We start from the raw sequence: 22,824 nt of genomic DNA on the forward strand, positions 1-22,824 counted from the left end.
TCTGCCTCGCTCGGAGGTCCCTCAATCACGCAACGCACCTCCGCCTCGCTCGAGGCCGTCTGTCGGCACAAAGGACAAACGGCTCCGCCGCCTAACCGCTCGCCGTACGAAGGCATTCAAAGCCAGCCACTCCACCACGGCTCGAAGGACGGGCGGCGTCAGGCCGCCACTCCCACAGTAGATATGACCGTGGTCCCATCCGCTGACTCTGGTCACCACACCGCCATCCCGGACGCTGTGGCAGCGCCTTGGGACCTGCGACGCGGGACAAGACAGACTCGGTACTGCTCCCGCCGACCTCCCGGACTCGCCTCCCACTGGGGAAGGGGTCCGGCGCATCACACACGGGTGGGATCCCGGACCTCCCCCCTCCTCTCAGAGGCCCGGGACCTCCACGTGTCCCCCGGGCCTTCTAGTGTGCACGCCTGCGCCCCGACCAGGTGGTCCGGAGCCATCCCACGCCATAACTACCGCCGAAACACTACAGGACGAAGGACGAGATCCAGGACGACAGCGACGCACGCCGCCTTCCCACAGTGTACTTCCTACAGTATCCGACCACTGTAACCCCGCGATTCAAGGGAAAACGACGACTTCCATGCCCCACTCGTGTACACCACCCCTCCTTATACCTATAAAAGGAGGAGGTGGGCTTCCTTTAGCGGAGGCTGGCTGACTGATCCCCTGGTCTGGACTCTAGTCTGCTTGGTCTCTCTGGCTTCTCTCCTCAAGAGGACGCATAAGGACTACTGAGCACTCATCTCCACCGACCCCACTCTTAGCTGAGACTTGGGAGCTTCTCTCCCTCTCTGTCTTCGCTTGTATCCCCTACTACAAGCACTCCGGGTGCAAGATAATACAGTGCCCTCGCACACCCCCTTTGCTGGACGTACGGCCCCGCGGCCGGAACCAGGATAAACCGTGCGTTACTGTGATTGCCTCTTTCATCATCATCTGGGATGAGAAAACACGCAGCATTCACTAGTTGGGATCCGGGCCTCCGGGTCGGGACACCGACACTTTTTATTGTATACTTGGTTTTAAAGACGTCTAATTCTAGATTTTTTTTTTGAAGAACCTCTAATCCTAGATTCGAAACAATCCATGGTGATTTCATCCTATCATTTTATATGGAATTACTTTTATTCCTCATGTTTTGTACCAAATATGAGCATTTGGTACTGAGGTGGTGATGTAACAACATATTACATTTTTCAAGTCAACAAACCAAGTATTGAGGATGGAAGTGGTGATGAATCACCTTATTAACCATTTTCTAGTTAAAATACATCTTATATTGAAAGCCAGAGGAGATTTTTTTAAAAGAATATTAAAGTTAAATAAGCTAAACTTACAACAAACTAAAACCTCTCACATTTGAAACGATTCGAGTGCTAAATAAGAAAACTAGGATATGATGCAGCTAGGCAATTTGATGATACTAATAAGCTAAATACCTTGGGCAACACACTCACAGGGAAATATTGATTGTTGATCGATATTTTTGATAGTAATATAATGCAAACTAAAGAGCATCATTCATGCAAATATAGTGAAATTTTGAATTTTCTTGTTAAACATAAGAACACACTTAAAAAAAACTAGTAAGTTCCAATAGGCGGAACAAAACATGAACAAACAAGGAGTTATTCCGGGCGTAGATCTCAGATCCAACGGTGTTCTGGCGTGCAGCCTCCTCCCACAGGCCACAAGTCACAACCCGGAACCAGCAACTCGAGAAGACAAACCGCACGCACGCCGCCCGGAACGTCGGATCCACGCACACCAGCCGCCGCCGCCGCCTCATCCTCCCAGATGGCGGCGGCCTCGCCGGAGAAGAGGCCTCCTCGCTCGCTATTCGACCTTCCGTCTGAGTTCTTCGATTCAACAGCTCTCCTCCGGGCTCATCCCTCCACGGCCCCCTCCGCAGTGGAACCGTCCGAGCCCTCCCGCCCACCGCCGACGACTCAGCAGCAGCAGCAACCGTCAGAGGCTGTGGGGTCCAGGTGGACGTGCAACACCTGCGCTGCCGAGTTTGAATCGCTGCAGGAGCAGCGCGAGCACTTCAAATCCGACCTACACCGCCTCAACGTATCTGCTTCCTACTCTTAACTGGACCAAGTATCTTTCACTTTTGAATTGTAATTGATTGTTGGAGTATGTAATTTATGATGATGGATGTGATGAAATAGGCTACCAATTTCTATAACAGCTATGCTGATCATGGTAGGCATTCTCAAGTAGCTTTGTAGCTGGAACATCCAATTAAGTTTGCTGTGCTGTGGAGTTGGTTGACTTGCTTACTTATTGGAAAAGAACAACTTATGAGGGTCAATCTCTTAACTTCGTCACATTATGCTATGGACATTGGAAAATCTAATCATGTCCCTGACAGCAGAGCATTGCTATTGTACTCTGAAGGCTCAGTTTCACATTGCTCTGTTGGACTGCACTGTGTTGTGGAACATGTTATGATTCTTTTTTGGGTCTAGTTGTCATTTTCTCCCATACTCTGAAAATAAGCAGTTACGTTCTTTCATGGAATTTTGGATAAAAAGAAGGAATATATATCCTTTTGTTTTTTCCTCATATGATCCAATTACTATTTGGTTTGGTATTGTGCAAAATATCATTTTCAATGTCTGAATGCCAAACACGTGTCTCATATTATTGATCATCTTGCTTCTATTTGTTTTGTCATTCCCATCAGGTTAAGTTGAGCATTGCTGGTAAAGCTATTATAAAGGAAGAGGACCTAGACAAAGCAGATTCTGATTCCCTGTTTGATGATTTGGAGATATCCAGCGTATCTGGATCGGAAGATGAACTAGAAAATAGACCTGCATCAGAGCGTGGACTCTCAGTTAAAGGCAAGGAAGAATTCAGGAAGAAGCTTTATTTTCGGCATCAATTGGGTGACACAATTTCAATCTGGAGATGCATACTGTTGAAAGAACATGAAGAACCATTTATTGATTGCAAGTCTGGTCAGATGGACAGTGCATCTTGTGTAGAAGAGGATGAGGTGATAAATAGGGTGAAGTGTTTGACATGTGAACCTCGTGATGCGTCACATTTGAGGATTGTTCTACTAACAAGTGGTGGACATTTTGCTGGATGTGTTTTTGACGGTAATTCCGTCATAGCACATAAAACATTTCATAGGTAATATTTGCCAAACTCCAACTCTTATGCATAAGAACTTGTGAGCCATATATCTCCATGAATTTTCTGCAAGCCCTTCATCCTTCACTTTAGAATAACCTTGTAAATCTCAGGTTACAACAACATTCCATTGCGCTGGCAGACATTTCCATTAGTATTGCATAAACTATAAACATAAGTAGAACTTAGGGCTTCAAATGAGAAACCTTCCCTTTTCATGAAATGCATCTTTGCCAATGATAATATAATTGTGAATCCTGTTATCAACAGAAGTTTCCTACTGCCTTTTCTGTGCTCCATGTCTTTATTTCATAATGTATTTCCTTTATTGAGGTGGCATAGTTTTAACTTTTTGGTTGATGAATCAGATGAATTTGTTTGTTTGTTGAACATACCTTTTATTGGCTTTGCTTTGCTTTCTGCATAACATGATAAATGATTCTTGTTTGTCCATTTGTTTTGTAGGTATGTGGTAAGAGCAAAGGCTGGAAAGAGGCAATCTGGAAAAGATGCTACTGGCAAAGTTGCGCACTCAGCAGGCTCTTCTCTTCGACGCTATAATGAAGCAGCATTGAAAAAGGTGTGTTATAAATTTCAGAACACACATTCCTTTTGGTTCTTGTTGAGTTTTAGCAACCAACTACAGTTTAGTTTTCACATTGCTTCATTTTGTAAGTGTTTCTTTTTTGTTGCCTTATCACAGGAAGTTCAAGAATTAATTGTTTCGTGGAAATCATACTTTGACACCTGTGTTTGTGCCTTTATATACGCTCCATCAAAGAACCGCCAGATGCTCTTTGATGGCGATAAGACTCAGTCGGTAATTCAGGCTTGTGATATTCGCTCAGTTCCCTTGACTGTTCATCGGCCCACCCTGAAGGAAGCTAAGCGAGTATACAGTAACCTAACACAGCTCCATTATGAGATGGAATGTTCAACTACAGATGAAACCTTACCCCATGGTCAAAGTGTGACAAGTGTTGAAGAAAGTGAAGGGAAAAAGAAGGAAGTGGCTGTGGACACCGCGGAATCTATTTCTAACTTATCTGTCAGTTTGGAGTTGTTGAACAAAAATGAAGAAGTAATCATACCATTATCCAATAAGAAAGAAACAACCCCTCTTCACGAGGCAGCAAAATCTGGCGATGCACAGCTGACCCTGGAGTTACTTGAGCAGGGTTTGGATCCTTGCATCAAAGATGCAAGGGGAAAGACTCCTTACTTGGTAGCTTCGGATAAGGAAGTTAGAAATACATTCAGAAGATTTATGGCTCTCAACCTTGACAAATGGGATTGGCATGCTGCAGATGTGCCTAGTGCACTGACAAAGGAAATGGAAGAATCACAAGCTGCAAAACAGGTGAGTCTTACATGCCCCAGGAAAAAAAAAACCCTTGGTCTCGGCTCCTTTCGTGCATTCATAAGAATTTATGAACAATTCATTAAATGAATGAACAGAACATTGTGTGTGTGCTTGTTTTCTTTTGACACAAAATTTTGTGTATATGTACTATAGGCAGAGAAGGATGCCAAGAAGAAAGCGCGTGCGAAAGAATTGAAGAAGTTAAAGAAAGCAAGAGAAAAGGAGGAGGAGAAGGAAAAAGAAAAAGCAAAGGTCTCTGTCCTCATTTCTGAATTATTAGGAGTAGATATAGGCGTATAGCTGCATAAATCCAATTTATCCCGGTTGCTCATGAGTTCAAGTTCAATACTTGGTTTATTACTGTTTAATGTTCAAGATGAGATTTGCTTCTTATGTATTTGGACCACTCATTTTTCTCTCTTACTCCTGCATGTTTGTTCCTGCATGTTTGATAAAAAAAAACTATTTAATGTTGTGGGTACAATGAGTTTGTTGCCCCAAATGGCATCCATGCCTGCTCGTGTTTGTTCCTGATTTCAGTATCTTGTTAGTGATTGGCTGGTGATCATTACTGCTCGAGTCATTAGATTGCCTTTGAAAATCTTTTCATTCAGCTACTTATTTATCTCTTTTGTCCTATCGAAATGTAGGCTCAAGCATCACAATCCCAAACTTCGATGGGCCAAATGGCCAACAGAACTACTTCTGTGCCAGGCCTTAAACCAAAGCATCAGACGCCACAGCAGATCCTTATTGCAAAGGAGGTATGATCATTTCACACCTGGAACATTGTATAGCAACATCAATTTCAAGCTGCACACGTGATTATATACATTTATTCCTTGATGAACTTTTAATCAGGAGGAACGACAAAGGAAGCTAGCGGAAGAAAGAGAGAAGAGAGCAGCGGCAGCAGAGAGAAGACTCGCGGCCCTGGCTGCTCAATCTGCGGGCACATCAGGTGCAGCTGCAGAACCAGCAAACTCCGTGCAGAAGGCAGCGCCAGACGACAATTCTTGTTCGTGCTGTTTCACTTCCTTGGCCGGCAAAGTGCTGTTCCACCGATACAACTACAAATACTGCAGCACTACGTGCATGCATCTTCATTCAGAAATGCTGCAAGATGAGTGAGGAAATTGTATGCTGAGATTCACATGATTTTTTATGGTATATTTACCTCATATCAATGGCAGACGGTTCACCCAGTTTTTCATAATTCTCTTGTGCGCATATAAACTCTTGGGGTGCGAAATGTTTTTGTTCCGTGATAATCTTTTTGCTTCATGTCAGAACACATTCCAATGACTCCATTGAGCCCGCCCCAGCCGTGTCACTATTCCTGGTACGCCTGAATCCTCGACTCGTGAATCATCTAATACTATACTATCCCTGACTTGCGTACGTGGTACGTACGTGTGTCTCGAATCCACCATGAGCGCTTGCATGACAAGCTGGCAATGGCAACATACCCGTGAGTTTCTTTCTTGCCTAATGGCGACCTCGAGCATCACGGTTAAAAAAAAAAAACTCGAGCAGTAAGTAGACTGGCGGCCGTCGGCTCTTGTCGACCTCTGCCTTTCAAACATCACGGTTACAAGGGCTCTGCTTTTCAAAGATTTCATGACCTGCACCGTGGGGGCAAATCACAGCCAATGGATTCTACATCTCGTGACCTCGCCATTGGCGTCTTCCTTTCGAGCAAAAGGCACGGCCAGCAGCGATCCATCTCCTCCCCATCGACGAACCACTTGGACAGTCCTCTCCACGCATGCCCGCGGTGGCGCCCGCCGGTGCACGTGAAAGCACCGCCCACGTTGACACACTGCCGCGATCGATCGAGCATATATGGGCGCGGCACGAACACGATCAACACTTGTTTGCCCTGATCTCGTTGTTTGGAGCAGCTGAGATCGCGTAGCTGCAGAAATGGCGGCCGACCCTTCGTCGTCTTGGACGGGCCCCCAGCACGCGGATGACTTCCGTGCGGCCCCACCCGAGGACGCGAGGCAGACGGCGATGAGCGGGCCGCTCAACGTCCGTGGCGAGCGGAGGCCGCCGCCGATGCAGCGCGCCTTCAGCCGGCAGGTCTCCCTCGGCAGCGGCGTGACGGTGCTGGGCATGGACAGAGGGGGCAGGAACGGTGGCGGCAGGGGCCAGCGCGCCCTCCCGCGCAGCGGAAGGAGCCTCGGGGTGCTCAACCACAGCGGCGCCCTTGGCCCGGCCGGGGGCGACGGCGCGGCGGCGCGCCGGGGCGACTTCAGCATGTTCCGGACCAAGTCGACGCTGAGCAAGCAGAACTCGCTGCTGCCGACGAGGATCAGGGAGTCCGACCTCGACCTGCCGACGCACGTCGAGGACCAGTCCGTCAGCAGGCCACCGGCGGAGGACCCGCTCAACAAGAGCGTCCCCGCCGGCCGCTACTTCGCCGCGCTCCGCGGCCCCGAGCTCGACGAAGTCCGCGTAAGTACTACTGCCACGACACCCACAGCACACGGCGTCCGTTTTTGCACGCACGCACGCACGTCGGCTGACACTTGAACGCAACGTGCCGTTTCTTCAGGATTACGAGGACATCTTGCTGCCCAAGGACGAGGTGTGGCCGTTCCTGCTGCGGTTCCCGATCGGCTGCTTCGGTATGTGCCTGGGCCTCGGCAGCCAGTCCATCCTCTGGGGCGCGCTGGCGGCGAGCCCGGCGATGCGCTTCCTTCACGTGACGCCCATGATCAACGTCGCGCTGTGGCTGCTCGCCGTCGCCGTGCTGGTCGCGACGTCCGTCACCTACGCGCTCAAGTGCGTCTTCTACTTCGAGGCCATCCGGCGCGAGTACTACCACCCTGTGCGCGTCAACTTCTTCTTCGCGCCGTGGATCGCGGCCATGTTCGTCACCATCGGCCTGCCCCGCGCCTACGTGCCGGAGCGGCCGCACCCGGCCGTGTGGTGCGCCTTCGTCCTGCCGCTCTTCGCGCTCGAGCTCAAGATCTACGGGCAGTGGCTCTCCGGCGGCAAGCGGCGGCTGTGCAAGGTGGCCAACCCGTCGTCCCACCTCTCGGTGGTGGGCAACTTCGTCGGGGCCATCCTGGCGGCGAGGGTCGGGTGGGCGGAGGCCGGCAAGTTCCTCTGGGCCATCGGGGTCGCGCACTACATCGTCGTGTTCGTGACGCTGTACCAGCGGCTGCCCACCAACGAGGCGCTGCCCAAGGAGCTGCACCCGGTGTACTCCATGTTCATCGCCACGCCCTCCGCCGCGAGCCTCGCCTGGGCCGCCATCTACGGCAGCTTCGACGCCGTGGCGCGCACCTTCTTCTTCATGGCCATCTTCCTGTACCTGTCCCTCGTCGTGCGCATCAACTTCTTCCGCGGGTTCCGGTGAGTACCCGTCGATCTTCTTCCGATTCGATTCGGTTACTCAGCTCGGTCGCCGCGACGACCACCCAATGCAAACTGATCACTAGCTCCGGGGGGCGCATGCTACCCGCAGGTTCTCCCTGGCGTGGTGGTCGTACACGTTCCCCATGACGACGGCGTCGCTGGCCACCGTCAAGTACGCTGAGGCCGAGCCGTGCTTCGCGAGCAGGGCCCTCGCGCTGAGCCTCTCCCTCATGTCGACGACGATGGTGTCGCTGCTGCTCGTGTCGACGCTCCTGCACGCCTTCATCTGGCGGTCGCTCTTCCCCAACGACCTCGCCATCGCCATCACCAAGGACCGGCAGAACGGCGCGGTGAAGCCGAGCGGCAAAGGGAAGAGGACCAGCAAGAGGGTGCACGACATCAAGCGATGGGCCAAGCAGGCACCGCTCTCCCTCGTGTCCTCCATCACCAAGAGCAACTCGGCGGACAAGGAGGAAGAGGAGAAAACAGAATAGAAGAAAGACGCTCGTTACCAGGAGCTAGGATCATTAAGGGATGTTTTTTCACAAGTACTCCTATAGAAGTAATGATACTCCCTCCATTTCAAAATGTAGGTCATTTTGATATTTCTAAATTTATATATTTTGCTATGAATCTAGACATATGTTATATCTAGATGCATAGCAAACACTATGAATCTAGAAAAAGCCAAAACAACCAACATTTTGGAACGGAGGGAGTAATAGACTAATAGTAGTGACGGTTAAAGTACATAGCAAGGGTCTGTCTCTATATTGCTTGAAATACATGCCACCATATATATTCGTGTACTCGTGATTTACATCTTATAATATCTTCCATGTAACATGTGCTGGATGCACGTCATATAAAGAAACGAACTACCTAGATCAACGGAAACTGTAATAGTAGTATAAGCCAAATCAGCATTCATACCATGAGACAGTTTTATTCACTAAAGTACGAAAATCCTTGTGACACGACACTTATTCACATCAAAATACTTAAGAGTATCAAAGCTCACTTACTAATACCTACTGATCAAAACAAAACCATCATCATCGAGAATCCGTGCCTCTTGCTGTCCCACAAAGTTTTCCCGTCCAATAGCTTCAACAATCCGGATAAACTCAATCCTCTTTTCAAGAGGAAGGGGAACATACGGCAATCTGAAAACGGGCCTTGCCACCCCAAGCTGAGCTAGAGCAGTGTTGAGCGCGATGGGATTCGGCTGGCAAAATAGCCATTTCATCAAAGGCAACAACTTCTCATTTAGCACTGCAATCTCACCTCCATACATGAGACTGTGCATGAGACCAGGAACAAGGTTGCTTGCTACAGAAATGACTCCAGTAGCACCATATTTCCACCTAGAATCATGGCATTCATCATCGTTGCCGCTCCATATTGTAATACCCTTATCAGTATAGCACTGAATCCTCTCGTGTCCAACACATTCTTTCACACCAGCCATGTTTGAGTATCCTGAAATTGCCTCAATAATTTCAGGGGAAATATCCTGGCCACTCCTTGATGGTACATTATAAATTATAGTTGGACCCAAGGGAAGCACAGCCTCGAAATGAGACATCAATCCTTGAGTTGAGGTCTTCCCGTAGTAAGGGTTGATGTGAAGAGCAGCATCCATGCCAACAGCAAATCCCTGCTCTGTCGCGTGAGCAGCCTCTCTAGTTGAGTTACTTCCTGTGTTACCTATCACTTTAATTCTAGTGCCGAAGCAGTTAATAGTATGCCCAATGAGCATGATGTGTTCATCCCAGCTCATAAGGTGACCCTCCCCTGTTGTTCCACCAACTATTACACCTTCAGCACCACCCTCTATCTGCATGTTTATCAAAGAATCATACGCTTCGAGATCGAATCTTCCATCTGGCAAATAGGGAGTTTTGACTGCTGTGATTAGTCTTAGACTTGTGATGTCGCCTGTTGATGTCCTGTACCAAAGACAGAAGAACATACTCAGTAGCGGATAATATGTATCGGAGGTCTCAAAAACTGCTGACAAAACAGTAAGATCCATGTGATTACTGATTACTGAGTTAAAATCACCAAACATAAAAATACCAGTTGCAGTCACCAGAAATTGTATAGAATGACTTCATTAAGATGAATCAACTCAAATTCCCTAAAAAGATGAACACAAGTTCAATAAAAGAACCATCATATCAAGTATATAGCTCGTATAGCATAGTGGCGAGTACTAAAGATGAGAGTGACCCTAGCACTTGAACCCTCCGTCTCACTGGAGAAAAAGGCATCATTGTCCACCAGGTAAGACCCACCGTTACTCGTAGTAAATGCCCATGGGACGTCTCTCCCAGGGGTCGAGTTTTTTAGAGAGGGATATTGACTGAGCTATTTCTCTACAAGTTGCCAACTTACAGAGACAGGGGGTGATACACAATAATTAGGTTAATTTCACAGGATTGGCTTCATGGAAAAAAAAACACATTTATGTTTCTGAATTAATCAAATAATCTCTGATAGGATTGCCAAAATTACCATCATTCAATAAGCATGTCTGCAGTAGGTAAGATCAAAGTGAGGTCAACTTCTATTTAACATTGTAAGGTTTCAACAGCACAAGTTCAAAATAGAAGTGCAAACATATCCCTAAAAATAATTTATTAGTTCAACATCTCGTACAAAAGAGACTTTACTATTGTTAAATTGATATATGCAGCCAACTTCACAAATAATTGACAGCTTACCCAAAGTAGTATCAAGCTGAAAATGTAAGAAAATTTACATAAAATAAATTAATTAAGAAACCAAAGAATGTGGGCACTCCTTTTGAACTGAAGAAGTTACCGGTTTTTGACTTCAGTACTTTGCATTGGAAGATAGTTATCAAGAGTGATGGCTGCCACTGGAAACTTCCCTCTGCCAGTCCTGCACAGATAACAAAGTATTAGAGTGGTTGTGTTTGGCTATAGGAGAATGCAGAATTGCAGACTAAGTGAATTAAAAAATGAACGTCACTCCTTCAAAAAGCAAAGAAAGTTATGAAATATCTTAAGCAGTACAGAGACACCCAAAGAAAACTTTAGGCAAGTTCCACACCCCTTTGGGTCGCAAATACACTCAAACTGCTGGGACTTTGACTACCATCGTATCTTTAAAAATTTAGACAGGAAGCATGAAAAACACACGATTATATTCTTCTGAAAGTGGTCCTAGCAATTAGAATTTATTGGGTTTCTGAGAGATTAGTTGCATTCAGATACAATGCCATAGTTCATCAAAAAAAGATACAATGCCATATAAGTCCAAAATGACATGTAATTGTTATAGGCGGGTTTATATTATAGGCTAAATGCAGAACGTCCGCAGAGAAAAAGTGTCATCTAGAACAAAGGAAGTATGAACTACTAGGACCACCGGTAAAGCATTCTAGTCCCTACTAACAAGGCATTGCCTACTACTAGAAGTCGCATACATTAGAGGCGCCTAAGGCACACACGCTCCAACTCAAGAACTGCCAATCGTTGGCCTCCAATTCCCCACCAACCAAATCCGGCAAACCGGAACCCAATGATCTATCTCTGTGAAGCTAATTGATATTCGTACATCAATGAATCAAGCGATATTTTGAAAATGGAATCCGCGACCTTCCAATTGCAGAAGTGAGGCGGCGGGCTAGGCAAGCGAATTGAAGAATGAGATCAGCGTTGCAGTTCAGATGACCGTTCAAGCATGCCGAACACATGGCAAAACATAGATTAAACTGAAGAAATGGCAAAAGGAAGACGCGACTTCAAAGAGGTACCAGACCTGTGCGGGGCGACCGCGGCGCGGCGAGGCCGTGCTAGCCGCGACGCCGACCCCAAGCCCGGCGCGGGGGCCTCCTTCCAGCCGACGAGACGGACGCACGGGTTAGCCGTCGGCGGCGCCATGTTTCTCCGGGACGACCTGCTTGTTGACGCCGGCGCTGGGCTCGGTTTTTGATGGCTGTCGAGCGTCGGCGTCGCGACCGCCGGTCCAGCCCAAAACAGGGACGGATTGAGCACGTGTAGTTTTACACGGCGCGGACAGGCCCAGCCCAGCCTACTACAACTAAACCCACACCAGCCACCGCCCAAGCCAGCCAGCTTAGCGGCACGCACGTCGCCGGCATGGGCGCGTGGCGCGGCCGGCCGCCGGCGTCCGTCATCTTGTGGAAAGTGGAATCTGTGACAAGGGATGAAATCGGTCGGCGATCCGCTTCACCACTTTTACTTTTACAAAATTTTTTATCAAAAACAAAAACGATACGATATTACTGAAAATAAAAAGGATATCAATGATGTGATAATTTTAAAAACAACAATATACTGTCGAGGACACATCAAAACAATATTTTGAAAAACAATAAATATGTCAAATCATAGAGCACAACAATAACCACATGATTTGACATATTTCATACACAAATACTAATGGTTAAGATATTAATCCAAGTATCAGTCCATCCACAATATGTATCTCATTTCATAATAGATAATACTAAAATTTCAGACATTAATCCCGTGATCCATGAAACTATCCATAGTACCATGAATTCACGTCGCTAGGTTGTAATTTAGGGTTAGGATAAATTAGTCATCGCTATCTAAAAATATAGATATGACATTCTAAAAATATATATAGCAGGGTGTGCAGGCACTTTACATAATACGATATTTATATCAGTAAAATATGATAGAATACCATAAAAATACGATATTTCTCGAAGACGATCAAAAGATGCTCAAAGCACCTTCGTTTTTATTTTTATATTTTTTACCATTTTCGTTTTCATTTTTTCGATAATTGTTTTCATTCTCGTTTAGCCTTAAAAGTTGATAAAATCTCAAAAACAGTCATAAAAAATCGGAAACTACTATTTTCATTTTCATTCCTAATTCATGTGTTGGAGGCGGCGGCAGCGGAGGATTGAGCACGAGGTCCCTTGGGTGGTCGAGCGGATACGATTTTGCATTGGGGAGATCGGGAATTGATCTGCTTCTATTGATCCGCCAAGAAAAGATGGGTGTAAACTTGCACCATCGTGGTTCAGAAGTTCAGCTGTCGGAGGGAGTTATGTGCAGCTCTGCCTGGGGCGTGCAGAAATGCAGAATGCTAGCGATGATGAGAAGGCAATGGCTGGTCTCGTGGCAACCTTCACAGAGGACAATAAAAGTTAAACGAGATGGGATGACCAAATCGATTTGTGATTAAGCAATCCTATGTTCGGACAAAACTATAACTGAAGACAAACAACCGAGATCAAGGATTCGAAGACAAGTTAGTGCTATTCAACCAATCACACATTATCTTAGGTCGTGTTTAGTTGCCTAATCACAAAAATAATTACATAACTCGTCTGTAAATCGACAACCGAGATCTAATGAGCCTAATTAATTCATCATTAGAGGTTGTTTACTATAGTATTATTATAGCAATTTAGTGTCTAATTACAGTCTAATTAGGTTCATTAGATTCGTCTCGCGATTTACAGTCAGCAGTCGCAATGCGTTTTTTTATTTCGTCTAGATTTAAGTCTCCATACATGTGCCGGAAAAAAATTTGGAATTTTGATTTTTGGAACTAAACACGGTGTTAGTATCTTGTGCAGTTCGTTTAAAAAGAACCAATTATACACCCAGCTAAGAGCAAGTTTTTAGGCTCTGTTTGGTTTGCTGTTGTGTTAGGAATAGTAATATTTTGACAGCTAATTACGGTGTCAAATAAAGCTAGTTTACAAAATCAACTTCGGAACCCCTATGCTAGGAACCCTGAAGAATTTAATGAGGTCTTTCACCACGTGATTAGAGGATGGTTACTGTAGCATCACTATAACCAATCATCAATTAATTACCGTCATTAGATTCGTCGCGAAAAGTTACACCGGTTCTAAAGAGGTTTCGCAAATAGGCTTCATTTAGAACTCTACGAGATTTTTTTTGGAAAATGTGCGTGCTAGGTTTGTAGTAGAAACCAAACAAAACCTTAATAACAGCTGCAAGCATACGTATGTCTACGTGGATCAGAGAGGATCAGAGAGAAACAACAAGAGAGAATAGGACAGGCGACTCGCGACAGGCCGACCTCAAGCTGGCTGAGAGGTGCTGCTCCCCATTAAATGCCAGTGGGGGCCACTCTTGCCTTGCAGAGCGGATCCATTAAGGATCTATTTGTCAGGGCTCCGGCTCTTTCAAAAACAGCTCCGGCTCCTCAGATGGAGCGGCTTCTCTGGTGGAGTTGGAGCCGTTTTAGAAAATATTTGGCAAAACAGCTTCACTTATTAGATTGATGTGTAAGCCGCGTGAAGCCACGATTTCATGGCTTCACCTTGCCTGTGTAAGCCGCCGATGGCTTTAGGACCGGCTTCACACGTGAAGCCGGTTACAAAACAAACGTTTGGAAAGACTTCACCTGGAGCCGCTCGTGAAGCCGCTCTAGAAACCCTCCCAAATGGGGGCTAAATTTGCTCTAACAGATTGCAGTGGCGATAATCAACTACGCATAGTCAGCTCAAATTATATGATATTACCAGACACTATGTGTCCTAAACGTTGTATATATACTTGATACCACCATATGGATACAAAACAGCCTATAATTGGAATGGAGGAAGTAGCTATAGAGGAAGAGTGGCGTTGGGGAAATACTGAATTTAGAAGATTCAATTTAACTGATGACTGTGAATTAACCAGAAAACTAACACCTCGGAAGTTTAAACCTACCAGAAATTTGATTTTTCCTTGATCTCTATGCTGGGCTATTTTCTACAATCCAATACATTTTCATTCACACGGCATTTCTAGGCCTGTACAGTGCTAATTTGGGTGGGCCAACTCACGGGTTCGATACGATCAGGCCCAAGGGCATTTCGGTAATCCCAGCTCAACGGAATCCGAATTTTCTTGAAAATTCCACGTACACCCGTACCAGGATTGGGAACCCGAGGCCTGAAACCACGCGCAAATCCACGCCCCCCCAGTTCGCTCCTGCACCCGCTTGGCCCTGTTTGGTTGCTAATTACAGTGTTAAACAAAATCAATTTATAAAATCAACTTCAGAACTCCACACTAGCAACCCTGAAGAATTTAATGAAATTTTTGAACGCGTGATTATAAAATAGTTACTATAACATCAATGTAGCCAATAATCAATTAATTACCATCGATAAATTCACTGTGAAAAATTATATACCCACCAAACCCGCAGGTCCCCACCGGCAGCTCCCCCAGCCCACCGGTCTGCCGTGCACGCGTTCCACGGACACCCGTTGGCGCGGTTTTCCCGCTGCGGGCGTCGCGCGGCGCACGCCGGCCCACCCCGCCCGCGCCGCCCCCTCCATCCGACGGCCGCGATGCGCCCAGCCCCCCCTCCCGCGGATCGCGATCCGTGGCACCACCCTTCCAGTCAATCAGAACGCGGAACGGCCCTCCCGCCGGATCGCTCCCTCCCCGGCCTATAAATAGGGGCGACCCGGTCCCGGAGGATCTATCCTTTCAGAGCTCTCGCTTCGAAACTGAACCAGCACACCCAGCTGCCGTTGCCGTTTCTAGAGAACTCCCTGCCGTTCGAGATCCCGCTCGCCACGATGCCTGCTCTCGCCAAGCCCGCCTCGCGGCCCGCCAAGACCGCCGCGGCGCCGAAGCCGAAGCCCGCCGCCGCCAAGCCCAAGGCCGCGGCCGCCGCTGGCGCCTCGCACCCGCCCTACTTCGAGGTGAGCACTGTCCGATCCCCGTCTGGTTTCGTCTTCGATTGGGGCTGTTCCGTGGTGAGTGCGGGCTGATCGGGATTTTGGTTTTGTTCCTTGCAGATGATCAAGGAGGCGATCACGGCGCTCAAGGAGAGGACCGGCTCGAGCTCGCACGCCATCGCCAAGTACATGGAGGACAAGCACGGCCCGTCGCTGCCGGCCAACTACAAGAAGATGCTCTCCATCCAGCTCCGCGGGTTCGCCGCCAAGGGTAAGCTCGTCAAGGTCAAGGCCTCGTACAAGCTCTCCGACGCCGCCAAGAAGGAGGCGCCCAAGGCCAAGCCCGCTGCCGCCAAGACCGCCGCGCCCAAGCCAGCCAAGGCCGCCGCGAAACCGAAGAAGAGTGCCGCCGCCGCCGCCAAGCCCAAGAAGACCGCCGCCGGGACCAAGCGCAAGGCGCCGGAGAAGAAGGTCGTCGCGAAGCCGAAGAAGTCCCCCGCGGCGAAGGCCAAGGCCAAGCCCAAGACGGTCAAGTCCCCCGCCTCCAAGAAGGCCCGGAAGGTTGCCGCATGAGATGGTTCCGTAGGTCGTAGCTCTGATCGTGGTGTGTGTGTCCCTAGGAGTTGTACAAATGAAGTGCGTGCCCCAAGCGTCTCTGATATCCGATGTTGTGTTTGGCAGGTTCAATCTATCCAGGTCGGTGTTAGTGTAACAGATGGATAGGTTTCTTGGGATGGAGATGTATCTCGCTCTCTTATATGATATGAAGTTGCAGTTCGCCAGAAATTGTTTGTTTGAGAACCGCCTTGTTGCGATTCTCTCGTTTTACCATGGGGGAATTATCATGGGCACTGAACTTTCTGATCTCGGAATTCAGCCCATCTTGCAATTCTGAAGGTGCAGCTTCGATGGAAGCTCTTGTGCCTGAAATCTTTTTGTGCAGGGTTGCAAAGATTCCAGGGCGTTGCATTTTAATATGTGATTTTGGTTTGTGTTCTGTAAAAGGGAATTGGTGGGGTTGGTTTGTGGATAAAGGTGAAAGAGTGCGCCACCGCACAATCGTTGCGTACGCAGCTGTTCCTCCAGTTAAAGTGCACCCACATTTTGTAATCTAGCGTGGGAATCGTAGCGACAGGCAACGCTGCTAGTGGCAGAGGATCAAAGCTGTTAGTGGCCGCCGCGTTATCTTGCAGGACCCGAGTTCAGGGAACGGGTTGGTGATGCTTCTGCTCTCCAACATCGGTTAAAGCACTCCAATAGATTGATTTTTTATTTTTTTTATTTTTTCTCAATATAGAGAATTGATGTTGAAAAAACATATTCCAGCAAATTAATTTTCTATCTCTCTTTTTTTTTATTTTTTTTCAATCCTCAATAATTTCTTTTCAATCCCTAATAGAAATGAGAGACATCGCATCTCCCTTTCCATATAGAAAGAGGGAAAATCAATCTATTAGAACACTTCTTCTATATATATTGAAATTGAGAAATGGGATTCTCTTGTACAGTGAGAAAGGAGAAAGAAAAAAAATCAATTGTTGCTCTTAGGCGATGCGATATTTGCGCGGTGCGCGCATCTTAGCGTGCCCCCCGTGCCCGCGGAGAAGGATTCGCCAGACGCACGTCCCGCTGGAATGGGGGAATGAATGCGGCGCCACGGGCCACGAATCGCGACGCGAGCGTCGAAGTTGAAACGGCGGAGAGCGGCCGCTTCGCCGTTTCCCCGCGGAGGCGGATAGGCGGATATCGCACCGGAAAATCAAAATTGGGGCCGCCGCTGGATTCAAATTCTCAGAGCCCGGATCGCCGCGCTGCGTGACTCCAATCTCCATCCAGCCAGCTAGCGGAATTCCGTTCGAAGCAAATTTCGCACGGTCGAGTCCGCGTGCGCGCGCCTCTGCTTTTCCACCGGGGACGGTGAGGAGGACCGGAGGACCCGTGCGCGCCTCTGCTTTTTCACGAACTGGAATCGAGTCCGTGGGCCGCTTTCTGGCTGGGCTCCTCTTGAACCTCCGAGGAAACCAGGACTTGGGCCAAAATGTTTTGACAAAGAAATTAGGCCTAGTAACAGAGCTCTTTTCTATGGCCTTTGCTTTGTGTTGTTTACTTGTTTTATCTATTTATCTATGGCCACAGAACCTAATAAACTAGTTGAATACCCCGCGCATTGCTGCGGTATTTATGGACAAAAATGTTGAAGTTGAGTGTATTGAAAAGATGGAGATATGAAGTTGTAGTCAATTTTAGCATTAGAGATATATGGCATGGTTGTATATAAGATATGCTTAAATACTAAAATTGAAGTACATATAAAAAAATTCAAGTTGATGAAACTGATAAAAAGAGTAATTGTAATTGGTATGGTAAGATCACTTTAATTTTATTCTAGGAGAAAATGGAAAAAGTCTGCTTCATTTTGTGAAGTGATTCGACTTTGTATCGACTCTTTGGCTAAGCGAAATTTATGCAAATATTTTTTTAAAATGAAATGTGAGGAATGCAGTTGTGTGTGAAATGTTGATAATTGGAAATATAGTTGTACAAATATAGTTGTATCAAATAGTAAAATATTAAGGATGAACCAAACATAGTGTCAATATCAGAACATAATGAATGAATGTGTAACATTGAAGAGAAGAGACCTGGAACAATCCTTGACGGTGCTCTTCCTGCATGCCACAGTGATGCAAGACAAAATTTAAGAGTAGCAAAACAGCTGGGGAAGGCAAGGAGCTACCAGAACCGAATGGAATAATGGAGTCGAGTGTGTGTAACGCTATGATGGCTTCGACTAAGCAAAATATATAGAGCATTGGGGTCTACAGATTATGAGAAGTGGAAGGGGTGGTGGTGGTAGTGTATTGTTAGATAGAGAGACTTAAGGAAATCACAGCTTGGATGATCAAGTTACAAACATGAGAGAAATGAAGAGACATAGTAAGGTGGATGAAGGAGTGCTTCTTACATTATTGGTGGCTCAATGGGGATTGAGAGAAATATAAATTAACATTTTCTAGTGGGATGCATCAATCTTAGAAGACAGAAATACCATAGGAGACTAATTGTTTTTCTTTTTGTTAATGTTTTCTAGTGGGATGCATCAATTTTAGAAGACAGAAATACCATAGGAGACTAATTGTTTTTCTTTTTGAAACAAATGTGGATTTATTTATTAATATTAGATAGACTAATATTTAATTGATAAATGAAAATAATGTTCATGAGACAATAATAAAAGAAAATAAAGGGAGGGGATTTAACATATGTATGTTGAATATAGTAATATTTAATTAATATATAAAAAATTTGGTTGTTGGGCTTCTTTATTTATACTTTTGATGAACCGCAACATATTGAAAAACATGACTGAGAGAAATAGAAATTATGACACTTAGTGGGTTGATGACATAGCAACATGGCACTTAGGTGATACCCCGCGCGTTGCTGCGGGATTTCTTAAATTTAATGTGAAATTTGAAAGTAGAAAAATTAAGATGATTGCATGGTAACATTCACAAAAGAAATCGATGGAAAACATAAATAGATGGCCCTAGTGGATGTTGATGTGGCATTTGATATAATGGATTCCTATATGATGTGGATAACTTACATGTTAAGAGAAATAGAGCTAATGACTTTAGTAGGTGCCATCTATATAGTCTATATAGTTGATATGAATTTTACTTGCATGTTATTTTTTATCAAGATCTGGTAGAAATCGGTAAACTAACGTCAATAGAATATTTGATAACATTATAAAAGAATAGGTGCTCAAAGAAATAGAGTATGTATATGAGTTTTTACGTTAATATATTAAAGATTAAAAGTATTGCAAAAATAGAGTATGTATATGACTTTACGTTAATAGATTAAAGATTAAAAGTATTGCACATAGTAGAGATCATATGGACATTTTTTTATTTATTGAATCTCGTAAAAATTGATAAGCTAAAAGAAGAAAAACCAATAAAATATTTGATCACATTATAGAAGAGTAGGTGATGAAAAAATAGCGTATGTATATGATTTTACTTTAGTTAATTAAAGATTAAAAGTATTGCATATTGTAGAGATGACATGAACATTTTTTGTAATTAATAAGGTAGTTGAAAGTTAGTGGAACACTTAGTGGAGAATGATGTTGACACCTTGCATGAAGAGTTGATATGAATTTTATTTGCATGTTATTTTTTATCAAGATTTGTTAGAAATCGATAAACTAACGTCAATATAATATTTGATCACATTATAAAAGAATAGGTGCTCAAAGAAATAGAGTATGTATATGAGTTTTTACGTTAATATATTAAAGATTAAAAGTATTGCAAAAATAGAGTATGTATATGACTTTACGTTAATAGATTAAAGATTAAAAGTATTGCACATAGTAGAGATCATATGGACATTTTCTTATTTATTGAATCTCGTAAAAATTGATAAGCTAAAAGAAGAAACACCAATAGAATATTTGATCACATTATAGAAGAATAGGTGATGAAAAAATAGCGTATGTATATGATTTTACTTTAGTTAATTAATGATTAAAAGTATTGCATATTGTAGAGATGACATGAATATTTTTTTAATTAATAAGATTGTTGAAAGTTAGCGGGACATTTAGTGGAGAATGATGTGAACATCTTGCATGAAGAGAGAAATAGTTAGTGGGTGCTATCTATATAGGATATATAGATTTGTAACCATGTCTCCTTACTGCCCAGCCAACAGAACCTAATGAATAGCCTGCAGCATCACGCAGATGTTCATAAACCGCACTTGTTATGAAAAAATTGTGGTGAATTAACAAAAGCTGTCATGAACTGATAAATAAAGTACATGGCCTAATAAACAAGAAACAGTTCAAGAAAGCATTGGCACCACCGAGTAGTTAAACATTTGGATAATTACAGCAACCTGATGTCTAGACTTCAATATAATGGCACCGGCCGCAAGGTTCCCGAACATCTAACTTAACCGTGGAAGGAACTTTGCCAAGGACGAATCTTCTGACGGCCTCGAGCGCTTTATGTGCTTCCAAGATCATATGCCTAGTTAGCGGGCCGCATGTACCAGTTTTGCGGACAGAACACCTTCCAATGTTATCATCATCCTCTTTTTTTTATTGCATTGGCCTTTTGAAATGACAAACTGTTTGTTTTTTTTCCCGCCAGCTACTATGTGGCTGCTCCTTTGTCACTTGCTAGTTCTTCTCTTCCTGAAGCAATACAGTATCTTCAATATCAAATAGCTGAGTTTATAGTAAAGGGTCGAGCGAGGATGCCAGATCTAGTAATCGACCCGTCACATCTCTTGAAGCCTCTTCTGAAGTTGGGGTGGTGCCAGTGGATCGGTGCTGTTATTTTCATCTGGGGCTCACTCCATCAGATCCGCTGCCATGCAATTCTTGTACGTATTCACTTTTCACATGTAGAACCCTAAATATACTGTTATTTTTTGTTGCAAATCTGAACAATATAAGCAGTGGATATGAAGAAAATATGCCAATGTTGAAACTGCAAAGAATAATTGTTTAGCGTAAAGATTATGGTTATTAGATATTAATAATGAGACAATTTTGTGAAGTTATTTATGCTTAGGATTTCATTGTTCCTGTTTTTTTTACAGGGATCATTGCGTGAACACAAAGATTCTGATGAATATGTAATTCCATGCGGTGACTGGTTCAGTCAGGTGTGTTGCCCTCATTACCTTGCTGAACTAGTGAGTTCCTACTCCCATCATTAATATTCTGAATGTTGCACATAGTGATGAATATGGAAAATCCCATCAAAGTGCTAAGTTCCTACTCCCATCATTAATATTCAGAATGTTGCACATAGTGATGAATATGGAAAATCCCATCAAAGTGCTAAAATAATGATAGCAATTGAGAGTAGGCTGACCAATAAAGTAAATTTTCCATTTTATGAACTTATAGGGTCTGGGAGCCTGGGATGGGTTCCCTATTGGTGGATGAGGGGCGTTTCAAATGGTGGAAATTCCTGCAGGTTATGCTAGATTTGTTTTAGGTTTACGCTGCAGCTCTATTTGATGTAATGACAGACCTCTAATTAAATACGCACGCTCCTCGTCAACCTAGATTCTGCTGCAGTAAAGTTCTCTTTAGGAGCGCCATAAAAGGGAATGCACGCATTCTGTATACGACTTAAACCTGATAAAAATTTAGTATTATCTTAAGAACACAACTTATTTCACCATTTTCAAATATCTAAATGATGTTGATGTCGAACGTTTTGCTGTTTCTGCTTCTGTCAGATAGTGCACTGAATTATGGGGTTGAAATCAGTATGTTATTAACATTTGGTGTTATTTTGGTATATAGGTAATATATTTGGGCATGCTGATAGCTAGTGGTGGATCAGACATTTCGGTGTGGTTCCTGTACCTTTTTGTGGTAGGCTTCTCTGTGACATTTTTCACTTTTGGTGGTCAAAGCAACTTGTGAATATGATTTCTTTCAGTATCTTTCATTACAGCAACCTGAACTGACACTCCTTTTTGTGCAGATAACAAACTTGTCCTTTGCAGCGGTACAAACTCATAAATGGTATCTTCAGAAATTTGAAGATTACCCTCGCTCTCGCTATGCAATCATTCCATTTGTATGCTAGATGTCTCTAGGAAATGCCAAAGACATGTTCTGTTTGTTTTCATCAGCTTGGACAGGTCCAAGTGTCCAACGTGCAACACATATTCATGTAAATGTGACAGTGTAGACATTGAAGTACTGTATTGTTTTAACTTAAGTAGTTTCAATCACTCTGTTTGTACTTATTATGATATTTGTGTATGTACATTAAAATACACAGATATTTGATGTGCATTATTATTGGTTAACATTTTTTAGCATTGCAAACAATGTTCTTCCGGAATAAAGGACTTCTCAAGTTGTGAATGTCTGGCTGAGAGTTAGACAAATGATATTATTGTTCATTATCATGGCTCTAAATACTCCCATGTCCGTCGATGAGACTTGTTTGATCTTAGGTAAGTTCTGTATGGTGCTCGAATCTCTGCTAAGAAGGCCTTTATTGTTCATGGTGTATGAAATCCTACTGGAACGATTGAGGTGGGTTTTGTATTTCAGTCGCATTGTTAGTATCATTGATTATGTCAATCCAGAAATTCTATATCAGACGTTCCTCATTTTTCTGCTGTTTACTTCAGAGTGCAACACTTGACAGGAATAGAGATGGATATTGATTCAAAACTGGAA

General features: G+C 44.6%; 3 protein-coding genes and 1 pseudogene across 3 annotated transcripts; 3 read left to right on the top strand and 1 right to left on the bottom strand.

The window, feature by feature from the left end:
• Positions 1-1,716: 1,716 nt before the first annotated feature.
• On the top strand, positions 1,717-8,743 carry LOC120641518 (annotated as a pseudogene).
• Positions 8,744-8,789: 46 nt separating this feature from the next.
• Positions 8,790-11,903, bottom strand: LOC120641517 (4-hydroxy-tetrahydrodipicolinate synthase, chloroplastic-like). The gene is made up of 3 exons (XM_039917689.1): positions 11,690-11,903; positions 10,727-10,807; positions 8,790-9,849 (listed from the first exon to the last, which is right to left on the bottom strand). Exons 1-3 carry the CDS (start codon positions 11,809-11,811, stop codon positions 8,922-8,924), a joined length of 1,131 nt encoding a protein of 376 aa, XP_039773623.1. The 5' UTR covers positions 11,812-11,903; the 3' UTR covers positions 8,790-8,921.
• Positions 11,904-15,381: 3,478 nt separating this feature from the next.
• LOC120641519 (histone H1-like) lies at positions 15,382-16,373 on the top strand. Its single transcript, XM_039917690.1, has 2 exons — positions 15,382-15,611; positions 15,708-16,373. The coding sequence occupies exons 1-2, from the start codon at positions 15,486-15,488 to the stop codon at positions 16,158-16,160; spliced, it is 579 nt and encodes a 192-aa protein (XP_039773624.1). The 5' UTR covers positions 15,382-15,485; the 3' UTR covers positions 16,161-16,373.
• Positions 16,374-20,739: 4,366 nt separating this feature from the next.
• Positions 20,740-22,464, top strand: LOC120643088 (polyprenol reductase 1-like). The gene is made up of 4 exons (XM_039919615.1): positions 20,740-20,993; positions 21,213-21,308; positions 21,931-22,002; positions 22,115-22,464. Exons 1-4 carry the CDS (start codon positions 20,865-20,867, stop codon positions 22,217-22,219), a joined length of 402 nt encoding a protein of 133 aa, XP_039775549.1. The 5' UTR covers positions 20,740-20,864; the 3' UTR covers positions 22,220-22,464.
• Positions 22,465-22,824: the final 360 nt, after the last annotated feature.

Source organism: Panicum virgatum, chromosome 7K, assembly GCF_016808335.1.
Source record: "Panicum virgatum strain AP13 chromosome 7K, P.virgatum_v5, whole genome shotgun sequence".
NCBI lineage: Eukaryota > Viridiplantae > Streptophyta > Magnoliopsida > Poales > Poaceae > Panicum > Panicum virgatum.

Coding starts and splice junctions, on each gene's coding strand:
- LOC120641519 (XM_039917690.1), top strand. CDS start 15,486: ATGCCTGCTCTCGCCAAGCCCGCCTCGCGGCCCGCCAAGACCGCCGCG. Junction 15,612..15,707: donor CGCACCCGCCCTACTTCGAG/GTGAGCACTGTC, acceptor TGTTCCTTGCAG/ATGATCAAGGAGGCGATCAC.
- LOC120643088 (XM_039919615.1), top strand. CDS start 20,865: ATGCCAGATCTAGTAATCGACCCGTCACATCTCTTGAAGCCTCTTCTG. Junction 21,309..21,930: donor CTCATTACCTTGCTGAACTA/GTGAGTTCCTAC, acceptor TTTGGTATATAG/GTAATATATTTGGGCATGCT. Junction 22,003..22,114: donor GGTTCCTGTACCTTTTTGTG/GTAGGCTTCTCT, acceptor CTTTTTGTGCAG/ATAACAAACTTGTCCTTTGC.
- LOC120641517 (XM_039917689.1), bottom strand. CDS start 11,811: ATGGCGCCGCCGACGGCTAACCCGTGCGTCCGTCTCGTCGGCTGGAAG. Junction 10,808..11,689: donor GCCGCGGTCGCCCCGCACAG/GTCTGGTACCTC, acceptor TTATCTGTGCAG/GACTGGCAGAGGGAAGTTTC. Junction 9,850..10,726: donor AGTACTGAAGTCAAAAACCG/GTAACTTCTTCA, acceptor TCTTTGGTACAG/GACATCAACAGGCGACATCA.